Source organism: Carlito syrichta, unplaced genomic scaffold (genome assembly GCF_000164805.1).
Source record: "Carlito syrichta isolate Samal-C Ts95f unplaced genomic scaffold, Tarsius_syrichta-2.0.1 Scaffold303575, whole genome shotgun sequence".
Classification (NCBI taxonomy): domain Eukaryota; kingdom Metazoa; phylum Chordata; class Mammalia; order Primates; family Tarsiidae; genus Carlito; species Carlito syrichta.
In genome coordinates, this window is record NW_007247671.1 from 2,332 (window position 1) to 19,110 (window position 16,779).

Below are 16,779 nucleotides of genomic sequence, written 5' to 3' on the forward strand. Positions count from 1 at the left end.
CAGCTCCTTCCTAGTTTCTTCTTGCGTCTCCTCAATTCTTTTTAATCTCTCCATTATTGTTTTGATATCTACATTTGCATTTTTAGACCCTTCATTCTGGGGACTTTTCATTGTTTGTATTCCAAAGTCAATTTTCTCAGTGTCTGCTCTCCCCAGGCGTCTGGGAGAGACCCATACTCTTCTTTTGGTTTTTTTTCATTTCTGTAGATTTTTCTCCCTTTACCCCTTTGTCTCCCCCTCTTCAATTCTGTTTTTGAGGGAAGGTGGGGTTGCTTTTATTTCTCTTCTGCAATGACCTGTTCTTCCTTATGAGGGTCTTCTGGTTTTGTTCACTTTTCCCTCTGCTTTACAGTCTGTCTATTCAGCAGTTTGCAGTCTTGGTCCGTTCAGAGAATCTCACCAGTTCACCTATGCCGTCGCCATCTTGCCCCATCTCCAAAAGTATATTTTTAATGGTTGCTCTATAGTTCATAAATATATTTTAAAACAATCTGTCTTCAAACTATCTCATACTGCTTCACATGTAGAATAAGAACCTTTTGACAGTACTCTCTGAATTTCTTCCCATCCCTTGTGCTATTGTTGTCATACCTTTAAATATAGTCAAAACACACAGTACATTGGGACAGGTTTTGCTATAGACAGTTAACTCTTAAAACAATTTGAGATATTAAAATACTTTATTTTATCTTCGGTTATTCATTTCTGATGTACTTTATTTCTTTGGTAGATCCAAATTTCTAACCCATTCATATTTTCTGCCTGGGAAACTTCCTTTAACATTTCTTTTAGAGTAAGTCTGCTGGTAGTGAGTTTCTTCAGTTTTTGTGTGCCTATAAAATCCTTTGTTTCTCCTTCTTTTTGAAGAATGTTTTGCTGGTTATAGAATTTGGATTTGACAATTTTTCTTTTGATGCTCTGAAATATTATTCCATCATCTACTGGCTAGCATGGTTTCTGATGGGAAGTATGCCATAATTCTTACTCTTGTTCTGTTGTAAATAATATGTCTTTTTTCTCTAACTGCCTTTGACTTTTTTCCTCTGCCTTTTTTGCAGCAATTTGAATATGATATGCTTGGGGTGTATGCGTGTGTGCATGTGAATCCTGCCAGGTTCTATACTTTTCTCTGTAGTTTAGTGTCTACAACTAATATAGGAAAATTCTCAGTCATGTTTTATTCAAATATTTCTTCTTTCCCATGTTCTCTTTCTTTTTTTCCCCTCAGCTTCCAATGATGGGCATGCTAGGCCATTTATATGGTCCCACAGCTCTGACATATTCTGCTATATTTTCCCTTTTTTTTTCTCTCTTTGCATTTCAGTTTGGGGTCATGCTAGTGACCTATCTTCAAGTTCATTCATTCTCTCTTTGGGTGTGTTGAATCTACAGATGGGTCTGTCAAAGGCAATTTTCATTTTTGTTACTGTTTTTTCCATTTCTAGTACTTTCATTTGATTCTTACAGTTTTCAGCTGTCTGTTGAAATTTCCTGACTAATCATATGTGTTGTCTTCCTGTTCCATTAGAGTTTTAACACATAAACCCATTACTTAAAAATTTTTTTTCTGACAGTCTCCAAATTTATTTCATATCTGAGACTGATTCTCATGATTGCTTTGTCTCTTCAAATTGTTTTTATAATTGCCTTTGGTATGCCTCATAATTTTTTGTTGAAAGTTGGACATTTGTATAGAAGGAGCCAGCAAAGCTTTTCTGTAAAGGATCAGATAGTAAATATGTTAAGATTTGCAGGCTATGTACATGCAGTCTGTTGTTCTTCTTTTCCTTCTTCTTATCCCCCTTCAACCCTTAAAAATGATGAATCCACAAGGCTGCTGAACAGGACCAGCCTCATTATACTGACTCAGTCTCAGGAAGTCAGGAAAACTTCATGGAAGAGGTGGCTTTGAAATGAGTTTTGAAGGAATAGTTGACTTTCCTGAGGAGAGTGGAAGAAACAGCAGGTGCCAGGTGTAAGGATATGAAAGAGACAGTGTGGGAAAGCTGAAGCTCAGCAAACAGGGTGGTGCTGGGCACACAGGCCAGGTCTTGAATAATGAGGTAGAGTACATGGGCGGGGCATCAATTGCTTCTCACCCCTCAGCCTCCTACCCTCTTCCATGGTGGGGATTTTAATAGGCTGCTTTGCAAGTTTGGGAATACACTTTGAAGTTTGGGGGTCGGAATAACAGTTGGCAGATGCCAAGTCTTATTTACAGAGCTCACTAAAAGTCCAGTGTCATTTGATTTATTTTTATGGGCGAGATTGCATTTTAATCCTGTTGGAGGAGTTACATCAGAGTGTCCTGACAGTAGTGCTGGTAGGAAATGCATGGAAAGATCGGGAGCTTGTTTTGTCAGGAGCTGGGAGATGCAGCCAAGAGAAAGTGGCTTTGACCCCATGGCCACCCCCTGGTACTACAGGGAATCCAGAACCCACAGTGCTCTTCCACTGAGAAGCCCCCAACACCAAAATGACTACTCAACTTGGTGACACTCCCTGCAGAGCCTGTTTTGCTTTACGTCTGAGAGAGGGACTAGGGTTGTGACCAGATAGCATTAGAGAACTTGCTGTGTGGCAGGTTTGGGGGGACAGGTAAGTGCTCTCACCCTGTGGGTGGAGGCCCAGTGGCCCTATGCAGAAGGGAGGGGGAAAAAGCTGCCTCCTCTGAGGGCATTGAGTTGGGATCTCTGACTCTGCTCAAAGGCTGCAGGAAGCTCCCCCAAGTAGGTGACCTGAGAGCTGGGCCTCAGAGGAGGAGTGCGGGGCCATGCAGAAGACAGGAGTCCCAGAAGGAAGCACCAGCAGGAGCCAGGGATGTGGGTGCTGGGGTATATGACTTCTAATGCTGCCTGTGGGGAGGTCTGCCCACCCACATCTAGGGTCTCCAATTCTGGCCTGGGCTGTCACTCACTGCCTGGACCAAGTTCTACCAGCTATGAGACCCAGGATAAGTAACTTGTGGTGCTTCAGTTTCCTCATCTGACAGATGGGGATGCTCATGGGAGCCTAAATGATGATGTGTGTGAGGTACTGGACTAGAGTCCAGCACACACCTGTGCTCACTGGACACTGGCTCTGCCCTGTCCCTCTGCCTGCGTCCTGAGCTTGCTCCCTTCGATGCTCACTGGCCTTCCTTATCCCAGAGTGAAGCCTGTCTCCCAGGAATATCTGCTGTCCATGGGCTCAGGTCCAGGACAAGAGTGGCACTAGTGTGGTCTTCCTGTTTCTACAGATGAGGATGTTGAGAAACAGGGAGGGGATGTGACCTGCACGAAGTCACATGGAGGAGCTGCAGGGTCCCGGGAGTCTCTGCCCTATGGCACCATGTGGCTCTGTTGACACACCTACTTGGGGGTCACCTCTTCTGACCCCTTCCCTTGACTCAGGGCTGCTGCAGCACCCAATTCCCTCTGCAGTGACTGCCCTCCCATGGGGGTCGCCTGGGCCCCCAGATTCTCTGGAATCTGAGGTTTCCCTGGTCTTGGCAAGAGCTCCCTCAGCCTCATCCTCGATGCCCGCCTTGCCAGGCTGGGACAGGAAGCAGAGAGCTGTCTCCTATCCCCAGGGCACCTGCTGCTGCCTGCACACCCCATGGGGAGGGACTGGATTTCCTCCCTTCTCTCCACGTCGGCCTTAGTGTCTTCTGATGAGATAGAATGGACTGGCGTGGTCAGCAGGGCCTGGCACTCTGTGCACCCAAGGGACAGGTTTGCACTGGTTCTTGTTTCCTGAGAGCTATGAGGTTCCTAGGGTGAACATTTGAGCCTCTCCTTGATCAGCGGTTGTGGCTGTGTCCCAGTGGGTGTAGGGACAGTGAGAGGAATGGTTGTGGTAGTGAGGCCCCAGGAAAGGAAGGCAAATCCAACACCACTGCCCAGGGCCCTGGACCCGCACTCCTGGTGGCTGGGCCACTGTGGGTGCTGGTGTGCCATCCTCCCACAGGGAAACGTGAGTGTGCATGGCCCCTGCAATGCTTACAGGTGTGGTGACCTAGACACCATGGCAGCAAGGTCCTCAGTCCCGCACAATTTGGTTAAAAGCAAATCTCCACAATTGCAATGAGTCCAGACATCCCAGTTGAGGTTGATTACAGAGAAAAAATGAGGTAAAACTAAGAGAAGACACCTCCCACTTCACAACACAACTTGAGTGATCAGGAGATCAGAGCTGGGCACTTTGGAGCGTGGGCCTGGACCAAGCGCAGGAAGCCCCTTGCGAGGTAGGGTCCCAGGGCAGGGGCCCCCCTTTGCTAAGAGCTGACATTGCAGTATCCCATGAGCCCACCCTTCTCGGTCTGGAGGACCAGCACGAAGGAGGAGACAACTAAGGACGCATGGAAACAAAGGTGACCCAGCAAAACGTCTTGGAGGTAGAGAGCCTATGCTGGGTGAGGCAGGCTGGGCTGTCTCTTCCCACGTGCTCAGGAGTTGTGTAGTTCCAGCTTCACAGGAGAGCTCACTTCAGGTGTGGCCTAACTTAGGCCCTGCGCAGGGCTGGGGAAGGGGGCGTTGGTCAGCCTGGCCTGGGGCCCGGATGGGAGTGGAGGTCTGCCTCACCCTCCCTACCCTCCTGTCCCTTGCCCCCCTCCTCTCTGGCAGCCTGCGGCCACACAGCTCTGAGCAGGTCTCCTGCCCGCCGCTCCCAGTTCCCTGGAGCTGCTACCAGGAGGCAGCAAACTCTCCCATGTCTCCCTCTCCACGTATCCCAGCAGGTGAAAGGAGAGCAGTGATTTTCAGTCTTCTCTCATCTTGTCAAACCTGCCATCCCAAGGAAAGGTCCCTCTCACAATGGTCACTGATGGCGGTTCCAATCAGCTGATCATTTGGCCGGGCCTCAGGAAGGCTGATCCCAAAGCGCTGACTGCCTGACTTGGGAATGAGTTGTCCTGCAGTGAGGTCGGGCTGGCCGGGATCCCTGAGCAGGGACAGGGACAGGGACAGTCAGTGTCCATGCCCCCAGGAGCAGAGATAGGGCCACCCTGATAGCGCAGCAGGCAGCACAGATGTCTTCTGACCCAGGGCCCAGGAAGCAGGTGGGTAGAACAGGTGGCAGCCCTCAGATACCGGGGTGCAGGGCACGGCTGCCCTGGACTAGAAGAGGTACCCAGCAGGCCGTCACGAATAAAACCACCAGAAGTTCCAAGTTTTTAATTATTTTATCAGTAGCAGTTTTTAAAAAAGTCTCAAGAATCATTCCTACAAAGACTATTTGCTCAAACTAGTGGGTGAGGGTGCGTGAGACACCGTGATGCACCCCCACCCCCCACTCCCTGAAGAGCATCCCAGAGAGATGAGGGCTGGACTTGAGGTTGGGTTTTGTTTCCGGAGACACTTTGGAAAATTCATTAAAACCCCAATTATATGATTTTATTAGTCTTGTGTGCAGGCCTTGTGACCCGTCTGTCCCGCTGGGTGCACCACAGGGATCCCTACTGGAGAAAGGCCCGGAGGAAGTCATTGTAGGAGACCTTTGAAGACAGAGTCTTATCGTAATACTCCAGAATATGGAAGAACTCCTCCTCAGAGAGGTTGATGCTGTACTGTCTCAGGACCTGCAAGACGGAGAGAGGGGGCCACTGGGGTTCATCATGGCCTCTGTTTAAAGAGGCAGGCTGTCAGGAAGGGGCCGGGAGACATGTTTGTCTCCGCCCTGCTCCCCACTTCTACCTGGTCCCCCACCTCCAGTGTTACCCCCAGCGTGTAGCTCTTTCTCTTCTCTCCCTTTCTGATGTCCTCTCTCTCTCTCTCCTCCTCTCTCTCTTTCTCTTCTCCTCTCTCTCCCTCTGCCCTCTCAGCCTCTACTCAGACATGAAGCAGCCCCCAAGGGCATCCCCACTGTGCATCTTGGTGTGAAATAGGAAGAGACAGGAGGTTCATCACCTTCACCCCCTGAAAAGTAGTTGGTCAACATGTCAGACAAAGTGGAAGGACAGAGAAGGGGGAGTTGGAGGGGAGACCCTGCCTCAGGGTCCTACCAGGGCGGGGCCTCAGGGTGTAGTCATGCAGAGGAGGGCAGGGCCAGCAGGTGCAGGCTGTGGTCACACAGTCTGTGGCAGGGCCTGCCAGTCACCCACCCAAGGCCCAATGCCCCTTCCTCCTCAGTTGCAGAACCTGATTTTCTGAGGTGTGGCCAGTTAACCAGGAGCATTCTCCAGCCTCCCTGTGGCAGGTGCGTTCTGGTCAGGGAAACCCAATAAGAATGTTGTTTGGCGCTTCTGGGAAGCCTCCTGTGAAAGAGGCAGTCGTGCCCCCTTCCTCTCTTTTTCTCTCTGCTGCCTGGAATATGGACCTGATACTCTGGCTCCAGCAGCCACTGTGGACCAGGAGACAGCCTTGAGGAAGGAAGCCAGGTCTTGAGGGCAGGGGAGCAAAAGTACAGCCCCTGATGATTGTTGAGCCACTGTCCCAGCTCTGGATTTTATTATGTGGGAGAGAAATGAGCTTTCACCTTGCTTAAACTGACATTTTTTTCTCCTGTTACATGCAGCCAAAACAATTCATACCAGATAGATCCTAGTGATAGAGATCAGGTCACAGATTTTCTATCTACATTTTGTGTTATAATTTGTTTCTACGAGGAGACTGGAGAGTGGGGCTAGAAGGCCCAAGTCTCACGGGGCTGAGGTCCACTACCGTGGCTGCCGGCTCAAAGGGCTGAAACTGGAAGAGGAAGTGGAGCCTGAGTGTCCGGAGCAGGTCTCAGTTACACCATCTGACCTCTGACCCGAGCTCTATTCAGGCCAATGTCCCCACTTTTACTGGCCTTTCCACTGCTGTGCCCCCACTCCTGGGCTGTTGCCTGGAGAGGAGAAAACAGACCCAGCCCTGCTTCCCTCCCTTCTTTGCATGGAGGGAGAAAGAGGCGCCCTGGTTGAGATTTATGCTTGACCAACAGTGTGGATGTGAACTGGAAAGCCACCTTGGGTGTCTGTTAGGCTGTGGGGTTGAGGGCACCAAGGGACAGATGACTTGGAGGTGTTTACCCAGCGACAGGCGTGGGCTAGGCGGGGCCTGATGCCCAACGCTGGAGCCCCCCGTGCGCTGCAGGGGGCAGGGCTCGCTGTGCAAGCTCCATGTTAGTCAGGCTCTGCAGAGTCTGCAGAGAGGCCCAGAAGGGACACGCCCAGATGTGGGGTGACAGGAAAGCTCAAACCCAGCCAGGGCTCTGATCAGCAGCAGCAACAGCAGCAGCAGCTGCAGTGCCTTGAGGGAAGCCGGGCTCAGGCATGGGCACCAGCCCTGGCGGGAAGAGTGGGAAATAGAGCTCTGGGAACCCTCAGGGAGGAGAACCTGGGGTTTGCGGGTAAGGGACAAGTGGACTGAGGCCTTGATAACTTGGGGGGGGTCCCAGGATGTGCAGTCCGGGCCAGCCAGACACACCTGGCCTTCGGCAGGGCCCCTTTGAAGTTTTCTGGCTTTGGGCATTTGGCAACTGCTCCCTGCTTAGAGGCAGCAGGCACAAGGGCTGTGCTCACCTTCCTGAAATCAGCCACACTTAAAAGCCCGGTTCCCGCCTCGTCATAGGTTTTGAACGTGCGCCGCATTGGCCTCCAGCAGTGCATGATTTGGGGTTGAATCCGCAGCAAAGCAGAGTAAAAGGAAGAGGTCTCAGCACCAGCTTCTTTCTAAAAAACCCATAAAATAAGATGGGATGAGAAAACAGCTTAGAATGAGCTGGATGGGGGGCAGGCCCAGGGGAGCCAAGAGCGGGCTGAGGGCTTCCTGTTGCCTTGAGGGACTACAGCTTTGCCCGGCTGCACTTCCCCAATGCTGGCTCCAGGTCTAGGATGGACCTTGCAAGCACTGATGCCATCACCATCCCTCTAATCACTCAAAGTCCACGTGTGGGCTGTTTAAAAACACCGTCTCAGTGATACCTCCCTTCCCCTCCCCTGGTAGCCTGGAAACAAGGCAGGTCTCCTCTCCCCATTTCACAGATTGGGAAATGGAGGCTTGGGGAGGTGGAGTGATCCAGGCTCTGACCCCAAGACACTTCAGGGCACACTACCTCCCAGGGTGAACCCAAGGAGAGGGCTGGGCAGGTAATGGGTCAATTTCAGAATAGTTTGAGAGGGGGGAGGGAAAAAAGGAAAAGATTTCTGTCTGGATCTTCTAATGGGTTATTATAATGAAGAGTGTTTTTTAAAAATCACAAGGTTGTAATTATATCTAGTAATTAGACAGTACACTACACTGTGATTATTTCATTTAGGTGCTATTAGATTGAAAACAAGATATTTTAGCGTCATTTAGCCCCAACGCGTCTGAATACCACAGAGGTGAACCGTAGGCAGTGATGTGTAACACATTTTGGAAAAGTTTAATTTTAACATGACACTACGTAAAACAAATGAGCAGAGAGTTCAACTGCTTTCCATTTTTACATCACTTAGCATCTGTGATGGAAACTCCCCAGGTACCCTACAGCTTTGCTAGCTGCCAGTGTGCCCAATCAGTGGAGCCGCACACGAGGAAGAAGGAGTTTGAGGCTCACACGCCCTCCCATACCCGCATCTGTCACGGGCAGGACAGCTGATCCTGCCTATGACCCAGGAGCTACAGGGAGTGGCAGAGCCCAGGCTATCCTCCCCAAAGGCCATCTTTAGAGCAAGCTCCCTAATAGCGAGAAGACGATACTACCCTTTAGGAATCTCTGCAGGGAGACATTTGACCCGAGCTTCACACTTGTGCGGCAGCTGCCGGAGGAGACAAGGACTGTGACCAGGATCGCAGCAGGGCCCACTCTCTCCTGGGAAAGCGCGTGGGCAGCCTCTTAGTCCAAGTAAGTGCAGCGTAAGGTCCAGGGAGGAAGGGCGGGAGGACTGTTCTGAACCAGAGTGGCCCTGGGTAGAGGTGGGGGTGAGGGTGCAGCGGGGTGTGCTGGGACATTCGCCAAGAGATCAGAGGGTGAATGAAGCGAGGCCAGAGCTGGCGGGGCCTTGAAGGCTGTGTGGTCGCCATGGTTCTCCACCTATGTTCCGGGCCCCACGAGGATTTGAGGACAGTCTTCTCTGTGCACAGAAGACTGGGGCCAGTAGCAAAGTGGCGGTAAGTTGCTTTTGGTAAACTTGGTCTAAGCCTCTGATGCTAGCTCCTGCTTGTCTAAACTAGAAGCTATGCTAGGATGGTACCTGATTTTGCACAAAATTAAAAACTAGCTGTGAAGAAACTTTCTGCACGGCTTCTGCTTACCTGTTGCTGGACTAACGCACCCTGCAATCCCTACAAGATGATGCTGACTGCAGCACAGGAGCCCTTGGGCTGGTGGGGTGGGGCCAGGTTGGGGTGGGGCAGGGCAGGTGCTATCTCGGGTCTGTCTCTCACTTCAGTCCCTCCAGCTGTGTTTGGAATTGCTGTGTTTGTTCCCCAGATCTGCAATGCCAGCTGTATTTGTTATTTAATTCAATGTAACTTTTTTTTTTTGAGTTGGAGTCTCACTCTGTTGCCCAGACTGGAGTGCAGTGGCACCCTGCCGGCCACCGCAGCCTCGACCTGCTGGGCTCCGGCGATCCTTCCGCCTCAGCCTTCCAAGTAGGCGGAACTAAAGGTGCACGCTACAATGCCCAGCTAACTTTTGATTTATTGCAGAGACACGGTCTCGCCAAGTTGCCCTGGTGGGTCTCGAACCCACGGGCTCAGGCAACGCACTCGCCTCGGCCTCCCAAAAGTGCTAGGATTACAGGCTGAGCCACCGAGCCCGGCCAATTCAATGTAACTTAATTCAACATTATAGATAACAGAATAGGAGCATGAAAAACATTTTTTTTGGCTTCATGTTTTGGAAAGGCTAGAGCACGGCAAGTCAGTGAAACGCTGTGACTGCACTGCACTGGGTGTGGGTTTCAGTTATACAAGTATAAGTGACTGAGAATGAAAGGTAAAAATCTGGAAGAACCATGCCCTCCAGTTGCTAGTTAAGAGTCTTTAGGCTCTCATTCTCTCCAAAGAGACAGAGAAATAAAACTGTAGATGATGCGTCGTGGATATAGTTTAGGCAAGAAAGACAGGATACCCCCACCCACCATTCTGCACTCAGGAAAGGGTCTATCTCAATGACTGATGGATGGATATGTATTTCAGCCAGATGTTCACCTTTGCCATGACCGCCATCCGCATCTCCCCTGCCTTGTGCCAGTCCCTGCTCCCAGGGCTTCGTATGAGTGACTGACACTGTATCAGCTCATTAGTCATTAGATGCTCTGGGAAGAGCCATGACAGTCAGAGTCCAAGCTACTGGCTCCCAGTCTGGGGTTTCCAGACCCTTATAGGGTTCTGAAAGGAGAGAAAGGAAATCTCTGAATTACTCCAAGAAAGCAAATTTCTGAGCTGTTTTCAATGTCCCCGAAGCCTGGTGCAAGCCATATCTTACCCAGCCCTTGACTCCCAGGTGTGAGCCTCCCGACGCACAAGTCATGGGCTTTGACAGACCTGGCCATCTCATGTGACCTGACAACTGCCAGACACTGTCCGGCGGTTAAGTAATGGAGGAAACAGGATGACAAGGTGTTGCTCGACAGGCATCATATGTGTACAGAGAACACATGTGCAGGGTCTATGGGGAGGTGGCAGGAGGCTGGGGACGTTTGGCAGATGAGTCCTGGCGGGCAGCAGAGCAGAGTTAGGCTCTGGCCAGTCAGCCACACTAGGGGCTCTGAGTCCATCCAGCCCGCCATGTTTGTGAAGTGAGGTGATCTCATCTGTGACAAATTGAGAAAAACGTGGGAGCTAAGCTTTGGGTACACATGGACATAAAGATGAGGATAACAGACACTGGAGACTCCTAGAGTGGGAGGGAGAGATGGGGGCAAGGGTTGAAAAATGACCTATTGGGAGTCATGTTCACTACTTGGGTGACGGGTCCAGTGGAAGCCCACACCTCACCATTGTGCAATATACCCATGTAGCAAGCCTGCACATGCAGCCTTGAATTTAAAATTTAAAAAAAACCCCAAAACCCTGGAAGAGTGCCTTTAGCCCTGACCCATGTATTGCTTAAAGGTGGTTTATATACCATTTTATGTGCATTCTGGATCTTCATCCTATGCATCAGTGAAGTTTCCTTGGCTTTCAGCAGGAGGACACAGCTCTGAATGAAATCACAGTAGGCAAATTTACCATTGTTCTTCAGGTCATACTTTATAACGAGCTGCTGGCACTCCTCCTTGTTTATGTCCAGGTTGAATTTCTCCACAAGAGCTATAGACAAAAATGGCAGTTCAGTCCATGGCAATTCATTCATTCATTCATTCTTTCGACATTTGCTGAGATGCCTTCTATGCTTTAGGCCCCAGATTGGTCCTTGCTTCACAGAACTCATCCCACGCATGTGAATGGACATACATGGAAACAGACAGACATAGGACCAATTCAATGCCACAGAGACAGGGACCCAAGTGCTGCTGACCTACACTGTCCTGGGAGTGCATGATCACAGCTTATGACAGAGGATGTGGAAGCTCCGATGAGGAGGGAGCTTAGAGAGGGAAGTGAGGAGGGGTATTCCTGACAGAGCCAGGGCCCAGCCAGCACATGAAGAATAAGGGAAATCTCCACAATCTTGGTGTCAGCCTGGTCAGGGAACTGTAGGGAGGGAACCCTGACTTGGCCCTCTCACCAAATATTTTTTAATTGAGCTTCAGAGACATGCTCTCGAGAGACTGTTGGGCCATGTGGATTTACATGTTTTGAATTTTCATGCCAATGCCAACCTAAAACATTCACACTCACTCTGGACACATGGGCCACCCTTAAGAGACAACTGTTGTGCAGCCTCAGAGTTTGAGTCTGGCTTCCCATGGGGGTCATGTCGGTGCCCCGCTGGGGAGTGTTGCTGGCTGCCGTCAAGACAGCAACGTTTGCCACATACTTGGCACAAGCACTCGTGCGCATTCTCTTGCCAGTCATAAAGGCAACACTTCTTCTGGAGTGACAGGTCGTAATTGAAAGAGACTTATGTGGGATGAGATTTGAGTTTACATTTAATAAGGTAGATTTTGACTTGACATCATGAGAGAACAAAGTGTCAAGGAGTGGAATACTGTGTGAGCTGCGGAGGCTAACGAGGCAAGCCAGCAGAAGGCAGCTTCGTGGAGACGATGCCTGCAAACCAGGCTAAGGCCAAGGCACACGGCTGCACGCTGTGTAAATGGCAGCAGAAGATCCTGGTGCCCACTAGGACACAGCAGGGGTCCCATGGAACTCACAGGAACTGGCCCACAAGTGCTTTTGATGTTTCGATTTGCAGAAGGGCATCAGTAGTGGGTAGAAAACATGAAATCACTTTGGAAAATTGACTGTTTTTGTTTAACAGTACTGACTTTTGGATGTAGTACTAAAGTCTGGCAGGCCTGTCGGAATATTATGACTTAAATGAGTTCATGGCTAAAAAGAAAAAAACAGCGGTAGCAATAAGACAATAATAATACAAGTCAAAGCTCATCAAGACCAGAATAAAAAGAATTAACTAAAAAACAAGTGGAACTCCAAAGCACTAAAACCAACATGAGTGTTTGGTTTCGGCAAAACATGTCACATAAAACCAATGGAGCAACATCTGAGTATTACTGATTATATATGTTATTATATTTAATTTACACATTTTAAAAATGGGGCTGTTAATTTAAAGAGATTACACCTGCTTCATTTGTGCACTTGAAGCCATGGTTATGATAAAAGTATTTATACTAATACTGGAGGTCCTCAAGGAAAACATTTTCCTTTAAAGGAGTCTGAGTACTAGTCAAGCACTGGAGGAGTTGAAAAACCAGGGACCGAGTGGTCAGACTGATTGTGTTGCATAAATGAGGTGCAACAATTAGTAGAAGTACAGACCCAACTAGTTTAAGTTGAAAAGCTTATCAAGGTGATGACACATGGTGGCAATGAAGAATAGTGAAGGGCGGGTGTTGATGGGAGCGGAGTTCCAGGGGTGTAGGTGGGTGGGCCTGAGTGTCCCTGTCCTCCCTCACCCTCCTCCATGTTTCCCAGCTGCACAACAGGTGTCTCCGTCCTCCTCTGCCCTCTTCCATGTTTTCCAGCTCCCCAACAGGTGGGCCGGAGTGCCCCCTCCTCCCTCACCTTCCTCCACCTTTCCCAGCTCTACCTCAGGTGGGCCTGAGTGTTCCCATCCCCCCTGCCCTCCTGTATGTTTCCCACCTCCCTCAGCTGTCAGAGCTCGTGAACATGATTTCTAAAGCTCCCATCAGCGGAGGGCTGACTTGATCATGTGATGACACCTGCTAGGTGGGAGGCAGGTCAGGAGTCCTCCTCCCGAGAGAACTTTTGTTCTGGGAGGTACATGGTGCCATCTCCACCCAGAAGTTCCTGGCTGGTTTCTTGTCCTATCACCCCCTCTCCTCCACAGCGGGGCATGGCTGTGTGCCCAGTGGTAATGGCCTCCAGCCACAAAGGTAACAACGTATTATCAAGGGGACAGAGCCAGAACGAACCCAGGAACTCGGCCGTGGTGATTTCCCCCTGTTTGTTCACGTCCTTCTCCTTGCACTGTTTCAGGAGTTCCCGCCAGCAGCCCTGGATTCTCTTCCGGAGCTTGGTCTCGATGGGTTCGCAGTTTTGCAGGGGTGGAGGACACGGGATCGTGACTGTACTAGCTGGAGTCTGGGGGGAAAGCAAAGAAAATGGTCTTGGGACTTGAGGTTGAGAATGGAAGTAATCAAAAACCTTACAAATATGACTCAGGTTTTGAGGGTCACAATTTTACAGGCAGTATTAGCCCAAAGATAAAATTAAACTGGAACATAGATGGTAATTTTGCAATTTACTCTTTATTGCCACCAGTGGGCTTGATGTATTTGCGCCAAACCATAATAACCAAATTTTGGAAACGTACAGCCAAGGTTCAGATGTACAGGGATACTATTTAAATATATTATTAGTGTGTGTGTGCAGTGACAATGGCGTCTTTTTCACCGGAAGAAGAGCTTTATCAAAGAAAGGGATTTATTTGTCATGTGCACAAGGCATCGGAGCCTGTGAATGCTCACAGAAAATCTGTTATTTTGAAATGATGTGGACTAAGCATGAAGCTGATCCTTGCTCTCTTGTGTTTTCCATTTAAAACAAGGGGGTGAATCTAATCTAGCTCAGTCTTTTCTCCTGGACGCCTGCTCTTGCATGGTTATCTCATCTAGAAATGCACCTTAGTCCATTGGATTCCCGGTCTTTCTCCCCAACCTTGAGCTTCTGCCTCTTAGTTGATAACAACCCATTATCAACTGACTTGACTTTCCTTCTCCTGATCCTTCCCCATTCCACGTCTAAGCCCTCAGGACATCCTGTTTGTTCGACCTTGAAGATACAGATAGAGTCTGACTGTGCTCATCAGTGGCCTCGCCTGGCTCCAAGCCACCATCGTTTGTCTCTCCCAGACTGTCTTCCTGCTTCTTCCTGTCCCCCCGTGCTCCCAACATCTAGAGTGGTCTTTAAAGAGTCCCTCAGATCATGTTACTTTGCTGCTTAAAAACATGTGAAGGCTCCATGCCAATGTCCTTATCACGGTCCTCCAGGCCTGTACGAGTTCCTGTTGCTGGTGTAACAAATTACCACAAATTTAGTGACTTAAAACAACACAGTTATGCTCTTACAGTTCTGGAGGTCAGAAGTCTGAAATGGGTCTCAGTGAGATAAAACCAAGGTGTCTAAATCCATTTCTTGCCTTTTCCAGCTTCTTCGAGAGCCTGTCCACACTCCTTGGCTTGCGGCCCCTTCCTCTATTTTCAAAACCAGCAACGTCACGTGGAGTCTTTCTCAAGTCGCAGCTCTCTAACGCGGACCCTTTTGCCTCTGGATTCCCATTTCAAAGCCCTTTTGATTACTCTGAGACCATCTAGGAACTCAGGATAACCTCCCTCTCCAAAAGTCAGCTGGTTAGCAACCTCAATTCTGCTTGCAGCTTTAAGTCTCCCTTGCCATGTAAGGTGATGTTGTCACAGGTTCCAAGGCTCAGGGTGCAGACATCTTTGGGGTGCTCCTGTTCCCCCTTCATTCTGCTCTACTTATCGCCTTTCAACTTATGAAGTACGCGTGTTGACTGCTTTGTTACCTACCAGCTCCTAAAGGAACGTAAACTCCACCAGGGCAGGAACTTTTGGTCACTCTCAGCTGTAGAAAATCCCCAGCCCATGGTAGGTGTCCAATGCAGGTGTGTGGGATGAATAAATGATATCATAGGCACCGTCTTTGCGTGCTCACCACGCACTATGTGCTGGCTGCAGTATGTGAGTGCTGTGGCATTCTCTCAACCATGCTGCCTGGGAGACATTGCCACCCCTTCTCGTAGACAAGGAGAGAGCCTTGGGGAGTCTGGGTACCTTCCTTCATCCCAGGGCTCAGGACTGTGCAGGTTGACAGGCCTGGACTTAAGATCAGGTCTCTTCATGTCTAACTGGGGGAGGGACCAAGAGCACACGGTGACACCTCTTAGTGTCTTATTGCCTTTAACTATAAAATGGGTATAACTTATCTTCCTCCCAGGGAAGCATGTGCCAAGGACCCACTGGGTTCCTTTCCTGTGCCCCTTGCCCCAGACTCACCCTGCTTCTCCGTCACTTGACCCCTGGGCACGACGAGGGTCCCCCAAAGTCCCTCGGCCCAGTGGGATTTGTGGGTCTGGAGTGAGATGGTGGGTGATAAAACTCACACAAGGCTGACCCCGCAACTTTGACCCTGTTCTCAGGTCCCGAGTGGATGATGGGACAGCAGATGTGGCTCCTTCTGAGATTTCAGGGACGCTGCTCCCTCTCTGGGCCACCATCGAGTCACCAGTGGCCGTCGGTGTCGCTGCTGTCTCGGTATTGAATCTGCTCAGGAAGTCCAGGTACCTCAGCCTCCCCTTGGCATTGACTGGCATCTCGCTCCAGAGCCTGTCAAACTGGCAGAGAAGTGGAAGTCATTTCCCAGGTGTCAGTGCAAGCCCTGACACAGTCACACCCACACCGCCAGCGAGTGGGACCGGTGGGAAGCGAGCGTGCACGTGACCAGCAGGGGTTCGAGGCCCACGGCAAGAAAAAAATTTAAAAAGCGAAAAGCGCATTTGGCCTCCACTCAGTGGAGGCCTCTGGAAGATGGGAAAAGCAAAGACAAGAGGATTATTCATGGCTTCCGCAGGACATTTTTTAATTGAATTGGGCCCTTAGTGAGCACTTTAAGGCCGTTAAGCCTTGTGATTAGTCACAGAGCCTGAGCTGCAGCATCCAGGAACATTTGGGAGAAAATGCAAATCGAAGCCCAACCCACCTTCGTCCCAGGAAAACCCAGTCAGGCTCATTTCTCCTCCTCCAGGTACACCTGAGCTCTGTGAACGGCTCACCAGGTGATGCAGACCTCAGCCACCGTGTTTGCATCCTCTGTTTATTTTACCCTGAGGGCAAAAAATGTCTTCCCACAAGATGAAAAGGGAGGTGTTTGGAAAACCAGAGAGAAGTTTATGGCTTTGTGTTGTTGCAGCCTGATACCACAGACTATATCAAAACCACAAACTGCACAGACAGAACAAAATGACTCACTGCATCCTAAACGAGCCGCTTTGGGTGACTGGAGGGATTTTGGGGAGCGGAGAAGAATGGTAATTTACTTCCAGTCTGATTTTTTGTGCAGCTCCTAAAGCCCAATGGAGCCCCAGGCTTCCGCAGCTGCTGATGGAGAGAAATCCTCCTGAGAGGCAGGGAGGCTCAAACCCCACTCCCTCCTTTCCCCTTGAAGCCTGGGCTTTGCCAGAAGCCGAGTTTGCCTCTGGGTCTCCAGTGGGGTTTTCCAA

At 49.9% G+C, this 16,779-nt stretch overlaps 1 protein-coding gene across 1 annotated transcript in view; it reads right to left on the reverse strand.

Moving 5' to 3' along the window:
- Positions 1–5,354: 5,354 nt before the first annotated feature.
- Positions 5,355–16,779, reverse strand: part of EFCAB6 (EF-hand calcium binding domain 6) — a 265,088-nt gene continuing 253,663 nt past the window's right edge. Inside the window, exons 27-31 of the mRNA XM_008058673.2 lie at positions 15,664–15,894; positions 13,454–13,622; positions 11,017–11,201; positions 7,481–7,630; positions 5,355–5,557 (exon numbers count right to left, since the gene is read on the reverse strand). Of these exons, the coding sequence (XP_008056864.1) occupies positions 5,435–5,557; positions 7,481–7,630; positions 11,017–11,201; positions 13,454–13,622; positions 15,664–15,894 (858 nt within the window). The 3' untranslated portion in view covers positions 5,355–5,434. The remainder of the gene's footprint in view (positions 5,558–7,480; positions 7,631–11,016; positions 11,202–13,453; positions 13,623–15,663; positions 15,895–16,779) is intronic.